Source organism: Prinia subflava, chromosome 11, assembly GCF_021018805.1.
Source record: "Prinia subflava isolate CZ2003 ecotype Zambia chromosome 11, Cam_Psub_1.2, whole genome shotgun sequence".
Classification (NCBI taxonomy): domain Eukaryota; kingdom Metazoa; phylum Chordata; class Aves; order Passeriformes; family Cisticolidae; genus Prinia; species Prinia subflava.
This window is the reverse complement of record NC_086257.1, coordinates 25,092,776-25,108,962: the sequence shown is the minus strand read 5'-3', so window position 1 is coordinate 25,108,962 and position 16,187 is coordinate 25,092,776. Positions and strand designations below refer to the sequence as shown.

The window sequence follows — 16,187 nt, the reverse complement described above, 5'->3', positions numbered from 1 at the left end:
CTTAATTGGTGGAATCCCCTATGCCAGGATAATAGAGAACTTCCCATTTCTAAAATACATTATGTGAATGTTATGCCAAAGGAATTACAGTGTATCTTTCTATTACCAGAAACAGTATTTGCAACTTCAGTGGTGGGTGGGGATGGATATGTAAATACTTTGTAATACATAAATTGATGAAAAGTGGATTAAAGGCAGAGTAATCCTTACCATTTTGTGTCCCTGGTGTAAAGTTGCAAGAACAGAATAACAGCTTGTGTGTGCTACCTCCTCCTCCAGAGCCAGGGACTGGCCTGTTCCTGTTCTTGCTCTTAAATACACATCCAGCTAATGCTGTCAAACTGTGGATGCTGTGTGTCCCTGAAGTCTCAAATTTTGTAACAGAGATTGATGTATACCCCAGGCTATTAAAGAAGAAATCAACAGGCATGTTTCTTGACTTTCATATTTTTAAAATTACAGCAAGAGCGGTTAATCCATAACCGTCTGCTCCTTAAAGGAAAGCGGGTTTATGGAATTTGCAGTGTAACTTTCTGACTTGAAAATAGCATTACTGTAATCTAAAGTAAGAGAGGATTGGGCTGTGGGATTTGTACGTCAGTGCCTGTGCGCTGCTGGTGGGAATCGTTCACAGTTTGGTTAGGGAAATCCTGGAGCAATACCTGATCTCTGCACGTGCTGGGGGCACATAGTGTACATCAGGTTCCCTCTCTCTTCATTATTTATCAAGTTCTCATGAACCCAGTACACTTGGGTGTCTTAAATTCAGATGGAATGTCACAGTTAGGTGGTTCTGCTAAAACAGTTTCAGAAACTGTGAAACAGGCTCAAGATAAAACCTTGTCTGATGGGGATGTGCCGGAGGAGCCACTGAAGTCAGTGGGAGGTTGCACCAGGCAAGTCTGTCAGAGCTAAAACAGTACAGAAAAAACCTTTAAAATACTAGTAGTGGTAGTAGTAGTACTAAAACTATGTATATCATGCAAAATATCTGGGTCAAGAAGGAGTGTTGGCAGATTTTTTATGAATCTGCTGTGGCGCTTAGTAGTTCAAAGCTAACATGTTGTAGTTTCACCAGGCTCCAAGCCCCAGGCTGCTGGGCTGGGGAGCTGTGAAATCAGCCCAGGGTACAGCACCCTGGCAGTCCTGCTCTAGAGCTGGCTGCTCTCTGCTCCTGTCTTTGCACTCCCATTTTTTCCTGAAATATACACAAGTACAAAATGGGAAGAGGAGTCACCTCACTTTTCCGTGCTGTCCTGTGGGAGCAGCGGGTGCAGCCCAGTGTGAGACAATTGGGTTCTTTAGCTGTAGTTTACTAAAGAGTATTTTCCTTTAACTAGTCCTATACTGTTATGTGACAATATGTTAATTAGCTCATTGTTTCAGCCTAATTTTGTGACAGTGCTATAATTATATCCCTCAATTGTGCCATGGAGTAATTGCTGTATCTCATCCAAATTTTATATTGGGATATGATATTAGTAAACTTTGAGTTTGGCAGAGGTGTTTTGAAAATACTGTAAGGAGTCAGTAATCTTGTGTTCCTTGATTTAAAAGACAGACACTTGGCAATTTCAGGCTTTGAGACTGCCCTGTCAGTGTAAATAGAATATTGATTTTATTCCATTTCCTATCTCATTAGAGTCATTGTCATGAGGATGAATTCACGTTGTGTAATTATCTGTTCTTGCTGACAGTTCTCATGTCATTGAGACATGTGTTTTCAGCTTCCACTTTCTCTAAGCACAAAAATAGCATTCTTCCCTGCCATCTTCTCCTTTAGTGTTGAGCTTTTTGCCTGCCCAGCTTTCTGTATCTTTCTTTGAGAGACGTGTGTGAACTAAGGTAGAGAAACCAGGGATGTCCAGCAAAACCAGTTACAGGAGAGTGAAAACAGTGCCTCTTAAGGTGCAATTCTCAGTGCAGGAGATGCCTTATTTCTGTGTCAAAGACTGTAATGAGGAGGAAAAATGCATCATTAATCTGTCTGTACATTTCTTTATAGCAATGAGGGTAAGAAGAAACAGGAGTCTCTTCTGTGTCAGATTCACTTTCTTGGACATTTCCAGATAACCTTTCCATTGATTTGTGAGGCTGTTTCTTAATCATTTTCATTGACCCAGCTCAGGAGACAACTAACCCTCCTAAGGAATGACTTCTCAGTGTTATTTCTCTCTTCTTTTCTTCTGAGAATCACTTTTTAATTTGCTTTCAATCCTCGTATCCTGATACTCAGTGAAGGCAAGATTCTGCTTTGGCCAAACCAATGTTGCAATATTCCCAAGACAAGAAGCAAATGCTTCCAAATTTCAAAAGGTGAACTTTAAAACCCACCTGTGGATCACAAGAATCTTTAGTACTGTTCTGATAGGTGGGGTGTAGAGACCCTCAACCCCTAAATCAGTTTTAATTAAATGAAAAAGTTCAGTCCTTTTCCTGTCCTGTCCCTAGGATCCCTAAACTCTGGATTTATTGCAGTCGTTCCCATCTTATCAGGGACAGCCCAAAGGAGAACCACGTGTATCAGCTGGGCTTTGCAGACAGTGTATCTTCTAGCACACAAAACCAACTGAGGACTCCTTAGTGACTGAGTATCACAAGAGAATTCCGAAGTGACGGGAAAACAGTTTATGCAGATAAAAAAGGATAATTCTGTGCTAACATCTTCCTTTATTTAGTGGAGATATTGAAGATAAACCTCTGGTCTGATGTTGGGCTTTATTTCTGTTCAAAGGCAATTTTTAAAGCTGACATTTCTGACTGTTTTCAGGTAGACAACAAACTATGACAAAACACTTTTTCTTCAAGTAACTGTTCATACAAAATACCCATCTAGTATTTCTTCATGTTCTGAATATTTACCTTTGAGGCATCAGCTCCTCAGAGTAATACTTGTCTTTTTGTGGCTGGCAGCCTGAAGAAGGAAGGGTGGAATTCAGGCTCAGTTGGTGCAGTCACAAGTGTGTCACTGACCTCAGCAGGAGCAGGATTTCCCTCCGAGTGGGTGATTGTCCAAACCCTAACAGAAAACTTACTACAAACCTGGGAGTAAAACATAGTCTGGGGAGACTTACCAGGAATCTTTCTCCTGTCAGTACATGTGAGCACAAAAGCTAGTTTTCATCTGCTTTCATTTTGGGTGCTGCCTTCATGCTCTCTTTCATTTCTTGTTAGGGGTGACTACTTGTGTAATGAAAGTGAAATACCATGTTTGGAAATGGTGGCCTTTAACTTGCATTGGCTTTAGTGTATAAAGTGCATCAATTTGCTGCTCTAACTCTTCTTGGTGTTTGGAAAAATCAATGCTTGGTATGGATTGGTTACCAAGCTGATGAACAGGAGAAAACCCTGCTTAGAGCTGTTCCACAGCTTTGTGACAGAGCCCTTCTTGCTGGCATTGGCAGCACCCTGTCCTGAGGACCTCAGAGGGAACAAATGCTCCTAACAGAGGAATACGAGTCATTTTGAGCAGTGCAGGAGTGATGGTGGGAGGATGCAGATCCAGCTCTTGTCTGCGGAGGACAAGTTTCAATGCACCTTGACTGCAGGCTGGGAGGTGTGTTTAGGCTTCCAGAGGTGCTCTGATGTGCTGGAATTCCTGCACGAGGCTACAGGGATGCCTGGTGGATCTGGTGGACCTGTTGGCACGTTCTCTGCTTGCAGATCTCTTGGTGCTGATCTGTCATGGCTGGGAATCACGGCACAAGTGCAAGTACCCAACTGGTTTGCCTGGACACTTGTTACAGAGCAAGTTTTCAAGACCTAAGAATTCAATATCCCAAGCACTGAGTAGTAGTGACTGCTGGTGCAGGATGACCCCAAACTTCAGAGTTTTAGGCACTTGAAGCAAATGAGTGTCTGTGTTTACCACACAGACTTAGTTGTTAACTTAGTTAACTTGTGCTTGCAAGTAATTATGTAGTTGTTTGTCTCTTGCTAGCAGGGATTAAAAGTGTGGCATGATTTCAAGTGTCCTGGCAAAGAACCCACGGTGCCTGTTGTAATCTCATTAGCTCCGTTAGGTGTGTTTTCCTTCCCCTGGAGTTGGTTGTTCTGATCACTGTGTCCCTAGAAAAAGACTGTGGCTTTTTCTCATCTGTTGGTTTGGATCCACACTGACAGCATCGCTTCCCAGGGTGTGACTCTGAGGCTGTCAGTGACCTGCAGTGGAGGTGGTGGGGAATAGGAAGATGGTGAACAGCATCTTCAGAAAGACGGGGATGGGAATAGCCTTCCCCTCAGCGCAGGCAGAGGATGATGCTCTTGGGGCTGCAGTGCTGGCAGAATCCCCGTCGTTGTTGGTGTCAGTGTGTCCCAGGCAGTGCCACGAGGGTCCCTCTGCTCCTCTGGGCTGAGATCCTCAGGTGGGGACAGGGCTGTAGTTCATTATGCTAGATTCGTATTTGCGGGTGGCACCAGGCTCCTGTGGCAGAGCCGGGCATCTGATCCGCGGTGTGAAGGGAACCGCTCCAGCCCAGCTCGGCGTCCGAGGGGGAAGGTTTGCCCTCCCTCCCGGGCGGTGCGCGGTGCGCTCCCGCAGCGCGGTGCCGGCGCAGGGCGCTCCTGCGGCCGCGCGGGCCCGGCTCGCTGTCCCCAGGGCTCTCGGTGTGCCCCGGTGCCGGTGGCCGTGTCCGAGGGGGCGGTCGGGCGCCGCCGGGGCCGAGCCGCTCCGCGGTCAGGGTGTCTCGGGTCTGTCCTCAGGCCGACGGCCGGTGCCGGTCCCGTTCGGGCCCCGCGTTCCGCACGCCGGTACCGCCGGGCCGCACCCGGGGAGCCGCGGCGGGCGGCCAGGCGGCGCCGGGCCCGGGCCGCTCGGAGGGCCGGCGGGCGCTGCCGGTGCGGTTCCCGGTGCGGTTCCCGGTGCCGTTCCCGGTGCCGTTCCCGGTGCGGTTCCCGGTGCCGGTCCGGGCCCGGTCCGCACGCCGGTACCGCCGGGCCGCGCGCGTCCCCCGCGGGCGCGCTCGGGGCAGCGCGGCGCGGCCGGCGTCTGACAGGCGCGACCTTTCATAAGACGGCCCCCGCCATTGGCTCCCTGCCCGGAGTGTCGCTGCAACGCTCGCCGCGATTGGCCCGCGGCGGTGCTGCCGCCCGGCCCCGCGCGGGGACGCGGCCCCGCCGCCCGCAGCCGTGAGTGCCCTGCGCGGGGCGGCGGCTCGCGGGGCGCCCGCGCCGCCCGCTCGTAACGTGTCTCTTCTCTCCACAGGTTGGTACTAAGAAGTGCCTTTCCTGACGTCGCTGCTGCTTGGGACCGCTTCTAGAGCAGCCGCTGCTTTTGCCTTGCTTGCTGCCAGCTAGACTGCGACGACAGCGCTCCGCCGCTGCCAGCCCCGCGCCCGCCGGGAGGAGGGTCCGGCGCTGCTCCCCCGCCGCCGCTGCACTGTGCACTAAAGGGTGCCCCGAAGGTCAGAGCTCTGCTGCCCGAAAGCCGAGGAGAGGAGGAGAAAAACCCCAGCCCAAACCCGGTGTCGGTCGTTGCTCTAAACTGCTGCATCTGTCTATGCCAAACTAATCGATCCCGATTGCACCGCAGAGCCCGCTGCGAGCCCGCTGCCTGGAGGCACCTGCCCGCCGCCGTCCCCGGGAGCAGCTCGGACCTGCTGCCGGAGCCGCCACGTTCCCATGCTTGCAGACGGGATGCTGAGCGCGCAGGGCTAGCCCCGGCCACGCTCCGCAGGTCCGGCCTGCCCCGACCGCTAACCGTGCCACGCTCTCAACTCTGTGACACAGCTCTTCCTGGGGATTGCAGCCACCCAGTTTTACTCGTACTTATTTTAAAATAGGGAGCGGGGGAAAAAAGTGTTCTGGAGGTGGCACTTCCATCGTTTCCAGTTTATCAGTTCAGCTACTCGTTTGCCCATTTTTATTGGAAATTTTAACTACCTGTAAAATCTAAAGATGGCTGTTAGTGTCACACCGATCCGGGACACAAAATGGCTAACGCTGGAAGTGTGTAGGGAGTTCCAAAGGGGGACTTGCTCACGACCAGACACGGAATGTAAATTTGCACACCCGTCGAAAAGCTGCCAAGTTGAAAACGGACGCGTAATCGCCTGCTTTGACTCATTGAAAGTGAGTAAATATTACATTATTTTCAAGGATATGTGGATAATGAAAGAAGCGGTTCTAGCCAGAGAAATCCTGCAGCCGAACAGGAGCAAGTGCTGGCTGCCAGCAGTGGGGTGTTTTGCTGCTTTTATTTTATTGATGCTTGTTGATTTATGTTGGTGCTTTCCTCAGGGGAAGGGGAAAGTTATAGGGAACGAAGGGAAAATACATCTGGCAGGGCTCAAATCCTCCGGTATGGTTACAGGGGCTCATTCTTCCCCTCCAAATTATTCCCTGCCTGTAGCTGGAATAAAGGGCACTTCACGTAGAAACAGCAAAGTCACTGTGAGGATTCTTTGTTTTTAATAGCACAAACCACGTAAGCAGTATGAGGATTTGTTTCCGTCTCGTAACTACCAGCGGGTTGTTGGTGTCTCTGGACAGCTGATGGTGAACCTTAGAAGAGTGTTTTCCTCCCTGGGTTACTCAGGTGTCTGTGAGCACCCTGCTTGCTTTCTGTGGTTGGCACTGGTGAGGTTATCCCATCTTTTTCCCAAGTGCACTTGCTCAAGGGAAGGACAGCACTTAGCAGAAGGCAAGGTGCCTCTGGACATGCAAGCACGGCAGGAGCAGAGAGGGTTTTCAGGAGGCACATTCCAGCTAGGCACCATAAATATAGGGCTGTTGTTTCACTATAGCTGTTGTGGCAGTGATAGGTGTTAAATGTGCAGGTCCCAGCTCCTTCCCTGGTGTTTCACGATTTAAATAACCTGACATGTAAAATACTCATGCCACACACACACAGTACAGAACCAATCCAGTGGAGTCATGAAAAAATCAAAACTTGGGGAGCAGAAATTTGTCTGTAAGTTTTTTCTACAGTGTGATTTTCTCTTCCTGGGCCCCGATCCCGGGAAGTGGAGCTGGCTGCTGGCACAGCCGTGCTCAGGAGGGAGCAGGAGCAGGAGCAGGAGCTGGAGCTGGAGCTGGAGCAGGAGCAGGAGCAGGAGCAGTTCCTCAGGCCGCGGCGCAGCGTGAATGGGGCAGGAAGTGCCTTACAGCAGGCGTGTAAATCCTCAGCATCCCAAGCTGCAAAATGTGTCCTGTCTGTGGTCAGGGCGCAGGGTGAAGCTTCACCGTGCTCTCAGGCCTGAAATGCCTGTCCCATCACCCCCAGTCATGGCTTAACTTTGCAGATACTGAAAGGATTTTTTTTTTGGTGTTGTTCAGTTTATTTTTTAATACAGCAATTACAATGCATGCAGGGTATTAATTTTAAAATGTGGAAATAAGGAGTTTTTATGCATTACCAATGTGCTGGAGGCAGGAGCAGAGCCAGGGCCACCAGTGCCAGCGGGGAGTCCCAGCCCTGCGGTGTCATCACGGGGACGCAGTGCCAGTGTGTGTCGGTGTGGCCATCAGTGGTGGCACAGTGTCACTGTGGGGATGGCGCTGCTGCCAGAGCACAGGCCTGGCCCCAGAGCCTCTGACCTGCTCCTGAGTGAGGGGCTGTGGCAGCCACGATGGGATTGCTGGTGCAGCAGCACCCGCAGTGTCCCCGGCTTGGTTTCCCAGCAACGTACGTCTGGCCCCGCGGCCTGACCCCGCTGGCCTTGTGCTTCTCAGCGCCAGGATCTGCCTGAAAGGCTGGAAACCAGCCACAGAGTGGACCGGACATGATGTCAGTGCTCACTGCAAGTGCCTTAAAGTCCCGGTTCTGGACGGGGATGCTGGTGGTGCTGGAGCCGGGTGGCAGCGTCAGCTGGTGTCTGTAAGAGGGGATGGAGCAGGACCTGGCCTGGTTTCCCGGCCCCGGCAGCGTGACTGGCCATTCTGCTGCCATCAGCAGGGCTCTTCGCTTCTTTTTTAATGCAGGAGCTGAGGCTGACCTTTGCCAAGCACTGCAAGGTCCGTGGGTAACGTTACGGCATTGCTGCGGCTCCTCGGAGGAGAGGAGCGTGCTGCTGCCCTGTGGAGTCAGCGCAGGGGCCGAGCTGGGAGCTGGGAAAGAATCTGCTGTTTAAAAATACACTGCTGACCAGAGCTGTTTACTTGTGCTCGTGCTGGAAGGTTTGCCAGTGGCTGGGCTGCTGTGTGCTGGAGAGGCTCCCGGGGATGGGGCCATCCCCCCGTGCAGCCGGGGCAGGATCCCGGCGTGGGCCCGGCGCCTGTGGCTGCCGGCGGCTCCCCAGCCCCCGGGCAGGGACGGGCAGTCAAGCGGCTGTACCATCTGAGAGAATGCCTTGGGTTAACAGCAAATATGCCCCCTTCGGGAATTCCCACTCCAGTCCCCATTGCTGAAGCCTTTGCTCAGTTTTGGTTTTGTTTCAGCTCTGTGTCAGTTTTGGTGTGTGCTGAGCTCAACCAGCACTAGTCAAAGAGGTACCTTGTCAGCAATATCCCAAACTTCGGATGTTCTGCAAAAGCAATTTAGGGAAGAGCTGCTACAGCTCTGTCTGGACCTTATAAGGTCAGTCGATACTTTAGTGCAGATTAAAAAAGATTTTTGGTTAGGACAATCAAAAGTAATTTTTAATTTTTCAGTAATTCAATATGGATGTAGTGTCCTTGTTCTTTACTAAAATAGCACTACACTGAAAATTTGACCTTAATGTTAAAATATTTGATTTCTTATTAATGTATATAATATTAGTATTAATTAGACAGCTATTCTTGCATTATCTCTTGAACATAAGACAGATACGTAGTCACTGAATTTTTCTCTACAAACTCCTGTATCTTGGCAGGAGCTGGGATGAGGTGACCTTTAAGGTCCCCCTGGCCCAGCCCGCTGTGTGCTGCTGTGATCTGTCACTCGTGTGCCTGAGGAGTGACTGCTTGTGGAGCTGACGTCAGGCAGGTGTGAGTGCTGCAGAGCTGCAGCCCTGGGCAGCACTTCTCGGAGCTGGAGATGGCCGGTGTGCTCTGCTATATTTAGAAGATAAACAGGCAGAGCAGATGCTCGCGGGGACCCTGTGCAGTGGCAGTGCCCTTCGCCTCTGGCCCGGGCCCAGGCGTCCTCTGCGGGCGCAGGACGGAGCACGGCGAGTGCGCAGCCGCCGCGCCCAGGCCCTGCCCGGCCGGGGGGAGGCACAAATGGATGCCAGAAGTGAAACTTGCAGCTTGGGGAAAGCACTTTTTTTTTTTTTTTTAAATTATTATTTCCCCTTCCTGTGAAACGAAGGCACAAACTCTGTGTAGGGCTAGAGCAGGTTCTCTGCTGTGCTGTGTGGGAGCAGTGGCGCTGTGCTCTGGGCACCGTCTCTGCTTGGGAAACGCAGAGCGAGCCCCGCTGGCCCTGCGAGCTGAGCGTGGGGAGCAGAGCGCAGCCAGGCCCGTGGCTGTGACCTCCGAGGTGCTGCAGGAGGTCGGGGACAGTCCCAGCGAGATGTTATCGTCCTGCTGCCTAATTAGTGCTAATGAAACCTGCAAGGCTGGCCTAGGGGAGCGCATGAATCAAGATGAACGTGTGTGGGATAATCTGGCCCTTAGATATTAGGAGGATAATTTTAAACCAAGAATGATTATGTAGTGTATTCAAATTATGCACTGGAGCGGCTGAGTCAGCTCCAGCTCTGGCTCTGCCTTGTTTAAATGCCGTAGGATTTTTTTCCTAAATTTGGATGCCTAAAAGCCTGTTAGACTGTCTACATCAAAAATAAGCTTGAGTTCCTAAATCAGGAAACTGGTTTGCAACAGAAATTTGATTTTTACCATAATTTTGAAATATTTTTCTTCTTTTTTTTTTTTTTTCTTGGAAAAATAAGCCTAAGTAGAATTCGTTTTTGAAATTACGTTAGCTTTGTCAGATGTTCCGATAGATGAGTCATCCGCGTTTCCTGAAAGCCGAGATAAAGATGTCTGAACAATGGGGAGATGGATGTCAAATGCAAATCCTGTGGGAGCTGCAGATGCGCTGAGGACGCCCCGTCACTGCTGCCAGGCCTGCCCTGGCTGGGGACAGTGACACCGTGGGAGGGGCAGGGCTGGGCACAGCCCACCCCGGCTCTCTGCGGGCAGGGGCTGCCGAGTGCCCAGAGCTGCTGCTGGCAGCTGCTCTGAGCTCCCCGTGCCAGGTGGGCACGGCTCACACCCCATGGTTTAGGGGGTGACACGAGTCACACCCCATGGTTTAGGGGGTGACACGGGTCACACCCCATGGTTTAGGGGGTGACACGAGTCACATCCCATGGTTTAGGGGGTGACACGAGTCACATCCCATGGTTTAGGGGATAAGGTGCTCTGCAGGCACTGCAGCTCCCAGGGCAGCTTTTGGTCTCTTGAGTTCTGCTCCCTCTGAGGCGGCTCCCTCGTGTTCAAGCTGGGTGTCCCAGTGAAGTGTAAAAGCTTTTTCCACTCTTTCTTCAACAGCTGGAAAGTCTTAAACTTCCACATTTCTCTGCTTTCTTTTAAATTCTAAGAAAAAGCCAGGAACCAGAAGTGTAAGTCACTTCAGTGATGATGTCTGAGGTTGAAGCTCTGATGTCTTGTGTCTGAGACCCACTAGCACTTGGTATGATAATATTTTATTTTCTGATGTAGAAGGGTTAATTTTTTTTAATAGAGCATCTGAACTCTGTAAAAGTGACTGCCACTTTTTACCAAGAAGGCTTAAAAATGTCCAGCAGTATTATTATTTTTATTGCTGAAATTGGTGAGCATCTTATTTCTTCTACCTCAGAGAGGTAATCGTTAGTTGTTCAAGTCTCTCTACTTTGTCACTGCTTAAAAAAATACTGATTTTTTGCCTTGTTGCTCCCCTTTGTGTGACACTTATCTAAGGGTGTAGAGTAAGAACCTTATTTCATTTAATACAAGGAAAGAAAATCCTGTAAGCCTATTGCACTAATCTTGTTGAGAATGGCAGATCACGGGTCCGATTCTTCTTTAATGAAGGCAAAAGAAGAAACCCAGAACACTAAGCAGGTAATTTTACCTGTGTGGTATCTGGCATCCCTGGAGCTGGGGGCAGTGACAGGACCCCGGGTGCAGAGGCGAGGTGGGGCTCAGGGCTGGGAGGCAGATGGACACATGGCTGATTCCAAGGAAGCTCGTAAAGCAGTAACCCTTGGCAAAAAATGAAAACATAAACAATGTTCAAATTCCTAAGGTCTGATTTGCCATTTCTCTCCTCTCCAGCCTGTGCGTCTGCCAGCAGGCTGAGCTCCAGAAGAGGAAGCAAAGGGAAAAGTGGCAAACATATCGGGAAAATGGGGCAATTGTTAGGCGGAGTGGCAAATAGTCCATTAGCAAACCAAACAATTGAAAGCACGTGTGTTCTCTGTGGGAAGATAGATGGTGTTTTGAAATCTTATCAGCTCTTTGGACAGAAGAGTTACAACTAACTACAGCCTTCGCAGCTCATTTTACAGCTTCAGCTCTGCCTCGGCAGAAAGAAATTAAGTAGAAATTAAAACATTGCACTGCAGCATTTGCGCTATCATTTTTTAAATCTGTGCATAATAGAAACCAGCGTGGGCTTCTATTACAGTCAGGAACTCTGCTGGGCATAGTCAAAATCAGTAAAATTCTGAGCTGGTTTGCAGGGAAGATGTAAAGAGGTGTAAAATCAGAAAACCTCATGTCAAGAGCATTCAGACATTTGTCCCAAGTCTTAACTGAGTGATCAGCAGCAGCATGTGAGGCCTGTCTCCTTCCCAGGATGACCCCAAGTGTCTGTTTTTCCAAATACAGATGCCTTGTTGCCAAGGCTTACTGAAATTTGTTGGAAGCAACAAATTACGTTCAAGACCAAATGATCACATCTGGTTTTTGACTTTGGAGAAATGCTGGTGTTTCTTTGTTGGGTCTGCAGAGCCTTGTTAGCCCAGCTGGATGTTATTTAGGAACTACTGCCCCGGGTGCTGCCTCGGGGTCTGTGCGTCCTGTCAGGAGCTGCTGCCCGTCCCATTCCTGGGAACGAGCCTCCTCTCCAGGTGAGCAGGGCCAGGCCACAGCCCTCCGAGGTGCTCAGGCCCAGAGCAGAGAGGGCCAGCACGGTCTGGTGTCAGTGCAGGGCTCCTCGCTGGAGCTCTGTGCTGGGCTGAGCTCCCAGGGGGGCTACGCTGCCCCTGCCCCATTCCTTGCCCCATTCCCTGCCCCATTCCTTGCCCCATTCCTTGCCCCATTCCCTGCCCCATTCCCTGCCCCATTCCCTGCCCCTGCCCCATTCCCTGCCCCATTCCCTGCCCCATTCCCTGCCCCATTCCCTGCCCCATTCCCTGCCCCATTCCCTGCCCCATTCCCTGCCCCATTCCCTGCCCCATTCCCTGCCCCATTCCTGCCCCATTCCTGCCCCATCCCTGCCCCATTCCCTGCCCCATTCCCTGCCCCATTCCCTGCCCCATTCCCTGCCCCATTCCCTGCCCCATTCCCTGCCCCATTCCCTGCCCATCCCTGCCCATCCCTGCCCCATTCCCTGCCCCATTCCCTGCCCCATTCCTGCCCCATTCCTGCCCCATCCCTGCCCCATCCCTGCCCCATCCCTGCCCCATCCCTGCCCCATTCCCTGCCCCATCCCTGCCCGCCTCAGCCTCGGGCGCTGGGGCTGCTCCTCCCCCAGGGCTGCACGGCACTCAGACCAGCCCCTGCAGGAAATAACAAGAGCTGCTTTACCCTGATCCAGAGGTCTGTCTTGTCCCCCATTTCACGGTGCTGCTAGGAGGATTACTGCTGTTGAAATGAGATTTAAGTTGACACTGAATTGTCGGGTCCTGAAACACGGGATTATGCAAGTAAGAAAACCTTCAGGTTCATGGTTGAATTTATTGAAATACTTATGACTTATCCTCTTCATTAGGAAACATCTCAGGATTTAACTGATATAGAACACATGCTGAGGTAGTTGAAAGCAAGTGCAATGTTTGATCAAATAAAGGAAAATACATGTGATGAAGTGGATTTTTAAAGAAGAAAAAGAAATCCAGTGTAGTGCTGCTGGAGGGCTTCACCCTGGCACTAGCAAGCTGCTTCCTCAGATTGCCCTTTTGTTATACTCCACTCACTGGATAAAATTATCAGCTCTCAGCCCTGGAGGTCCCAGAAGTTCTCTGTCTTTTCAGGGAGGGGGTGGTGGGCACGGTAGTGACGCTCCGATGGGAGGATGCTGATGCTTCTGAGGTTTGCTGGCAGGAGTGGCAGTGCGGGGGCAGGAGGGGGAAGGGGCCTGCTGGGGGAACAGGTTTGGATCCAGCTTCATCTCACAGCACTTCAAGTCCCGTCAAGTTCCTGGAAAGACTCTCTCCAGCTCCAGATTTCTCTGGACCATTCCTAACTTGGCAAAACAGTACAGAGAGTTAGCAAAAAGAGAGAGTGCTGTTTGAAAAGAGGAGCAGTTCTGGGAGGAAGCAAAGCTAGTTACTTTTTCTTGGTATGATTTCACTGGATTCACATGGGTTAATTCCAGGCTTAGATAGACACATAAATGGTTGTTCGATTGAGATTTAAATCTGAAAAGAGAGGAATTGCAAAGTATGAGAATTGTCCTTCATCGCTGCCCACCCTGCTGTGCTGGCTGCAAGGGGAGCCCAAGGGACCAGGAGGCAGCTGGCACAGAGGGGGAGCTGTGAGGATGTGGGAGGTGGGTGGCTCCAGGGCCACCTCTCTTGAGGGGACATACCTGTGGGGCCAGGAGGAGCAAACATTCCGTGAATCTGAGATGGAATGGGGCAGTTTGTGACTGGGGCGGGTCATGGGCAGGAGTCTGGGGTGACCCTGGGGACAGGGTCACTTGTGTGTGGGCATGCTGGAAAACCCTGCAGTCCAGGAGCAGCCAGCAAAGCCAGGGTAGCTGCAGGTGTAGTAGGTAACTACAGCTTTGCAGGCATAGAACTCCTTGTTTTCTGCCCTTTCTTTATCCTGGTGGGATTCAGTCTAAAAACCTGTACAGGTTCAGTGCTGGTATTCAATACTGGGTGAGGAGGATGTTGTGTTTTGTTAATTTGAGAGCATCTTTCCAGTCGTGTCTGGCTCAGGGAGAGGTTCTCACTCCCCAGGAGCCTGGCAGGTTTTTAGGTGTGCAGTAGGCACCACAAGAATGTCAGGAACAGCACAGTTTTTCTTAGTTTTTCTTTGTTCTGTTATGTAGGAACAAGAGTATGCACATTTAACTGAAGTCTTTGAGAAGAATAGGCAGAATGAAATGTTTTCTAGGTCCTTGGGGCTTGCTGTAAACTGACATTGGTGGAGCAGATACTGAGTGGAAAAGAAGGAGTACACTTGGCTGGGCTCTTTGTGCAGATTTCGGCTGTCAGCAGGCAGCAGCTCAGAGCGCATTGTGCCACCGGAGATGGCAAGCTGCAGCTGGACTGCTGCTGGTTCTGCTGTCCCTTCCCATTTTTTACAGTGCAGTCAGTGTTTAGAGCCAGCTGTAGATGGGAAATTGTGTCTGGAGTTCAGCTTGCTAGTTGTAGGGTGTGCTCAGAAAATCCTCTGCACTGACATACCATTGCTTCTCTGGTGCCCTGGTAAAGTCTTCCCTGCAGTGAGCTGAGTCAGGAGACAGCCTGGATGTCTGCAGTAACCAAATAAAAGTGCAGGTGAGCTGGGAAAGCCCCTGACTGGGCAAACTGAGGGGTTAAAGAGTTCATGCTCACTAAACATTCCTGAGAGGACAGGGAAGAGTCAGTTCTTTGTATCTACTAGTAGTTACTTACTCCTGTTGTTGGTTGAACGCTGGCTGCACCTCATGGAGCAGAGTGAGGTGCTTCCCTTGCTCAAGGCATGCAAGGGATGGAGGGAGGGATGATGTATGGTAGCTTTAATTCCAAGTATCTTAAAATGCAAAGCTCTTGTTGACAGTGGAGCACAAGGAATTGTTTCATAGGAAAAAAAAATGATTTAAATATTTCCAGGTGATAGTGGAGGGGTGTGGTGGGGTTGGTCAGTCCAGGGGAAGCTCATCAGGCTGGGCATTTGCTTCAGAGAAGTTGCAGTGTGTGGAGCTGCAGCTGGCAGAACAGACGTGCAGCACAGTGAGCTCACTGCCACCAGGAGCAGGGGTTGGGTTTTTTCTGTGGCTGCCCTGAAGAGGAGCAAACGGGGTTTTTTATGACAGTGATAACGTCTCTAACTAGATGAGAAGACAAGGCAGAAGAGAGAAAGAAATTAAAGGGAGGGACAGAAGAGAGACAGAAAGTTGAAGGGGTCAGATGCTGTTATACCTCCTGGCAGATAGCACAGGAGAGAGGGCTCTGTCAGAACTGTGTGAGCAGAAGGGAGGGGAGGGGGAAGCAAGAGTAAAGAACAAGACAGGGAGATCAGGCGATATCGGAGGATGTAGCGTGCAGACAGACTCCAAGATTACTTGACAAAATGTGTTTGTTTCCAGCTTCTGCCAGCTTTTTGCAACAGATCTTTTGCACCTAGTTCCAAACATGGTTACTGGTGTGATTAAATATATCAGAAGAGAAAAATTACATTTGCTTATGGATTTTTTTTTTTTTTTACTGTGGAGGAAAGCACACCTAGTTTTGCCTTGTTGGAATCCTTTAGCATTTGGCTTCATCAAGTACATCACTGAAAATCAGAAGGGAAGTGAGGTTTCCTGTTCATGTTTAGTCCATTGGCTGAAGACACTGCTAATGTTTGTAACAATGTAAAATATTTCTACACAGCATTTGTCACATGTTTATGATTTAGATGTTTCTGGTGATCTTAGATACCTAAGGGATTAGACACTAAAAAAGTAGCAACAGTGGAAGGTTGAAGTTACTTGTTATATTTGTCAACTGTTTTGCTCTGGGCCATGCACACAGTGTAGACTGTTTGTGTATGTATGTGGGCTCATTGTATATTACATATAATATATGTCTGTATGTATATGGCTCCTCCAGGTTTTTTTCAGGCTGTGTGTTTTGTGTGTTGTCTTGGGTTTGTATGCAAAAAGGAGCCTTCAGAAGCTGCAATACCTTTTGAGAATTAAGAAGCTACTTTATACTTAAAAAAATTAAAAATAGTAGTAGCTAAAAATACACTCGTATTTAATATTTAAAATTTGGAAAGCATTGCTGGATTTTATCATTGTCTAGAGTACAGCTATGGGTCAGTTGTCCAGCACCATCTGTAGTTGTCCCATTCTTTCCTCTCTGTTCTGTTTAAATGACAAATAATTAAGTGTTACTGAGTGACTGCTCAAGTTCTGT

General features: G+C 49.9%; 1 protein-coding gene across 17 annotated transcripts in view; it reads left to right on the top strand.

The window, feature by feature from the left end:
• The window catches only part of MBNL1 (muscleblind like splicing regulator 1), a 68,296-nt gene that overhangs the window by 15,255 nt on the left and 36,854 nt on the right, over positions 1 to 16,187 (top strand). For 11 of the 17 annotated variants that reach the window (XR_010081599.1, XR_010081600.1, XM_063408524.1 and 8 more), the window contains exon 2: positions 5,204 to 6,069. The exons of 5 other annotated variants lie outside the window; for them this stretch is intronic. Coding sequence is in view for 9 of the 12 variants with exons in the window: in XM_063408524.1 (XP_063264594.1) it covers positions 5,896 to 6,069 (174 nt within the window). In the remaining 3 variants the exon portion in view is untranslated. Of the gene's footprint in view, positions 1 to 5,203; positions 6,070 to 11,963; positions 11,982 to 16,187 lie in introns of those variants that run through there. One more of the 17 variants, XM_063408534.1, reaches the window with a different exon arrangement.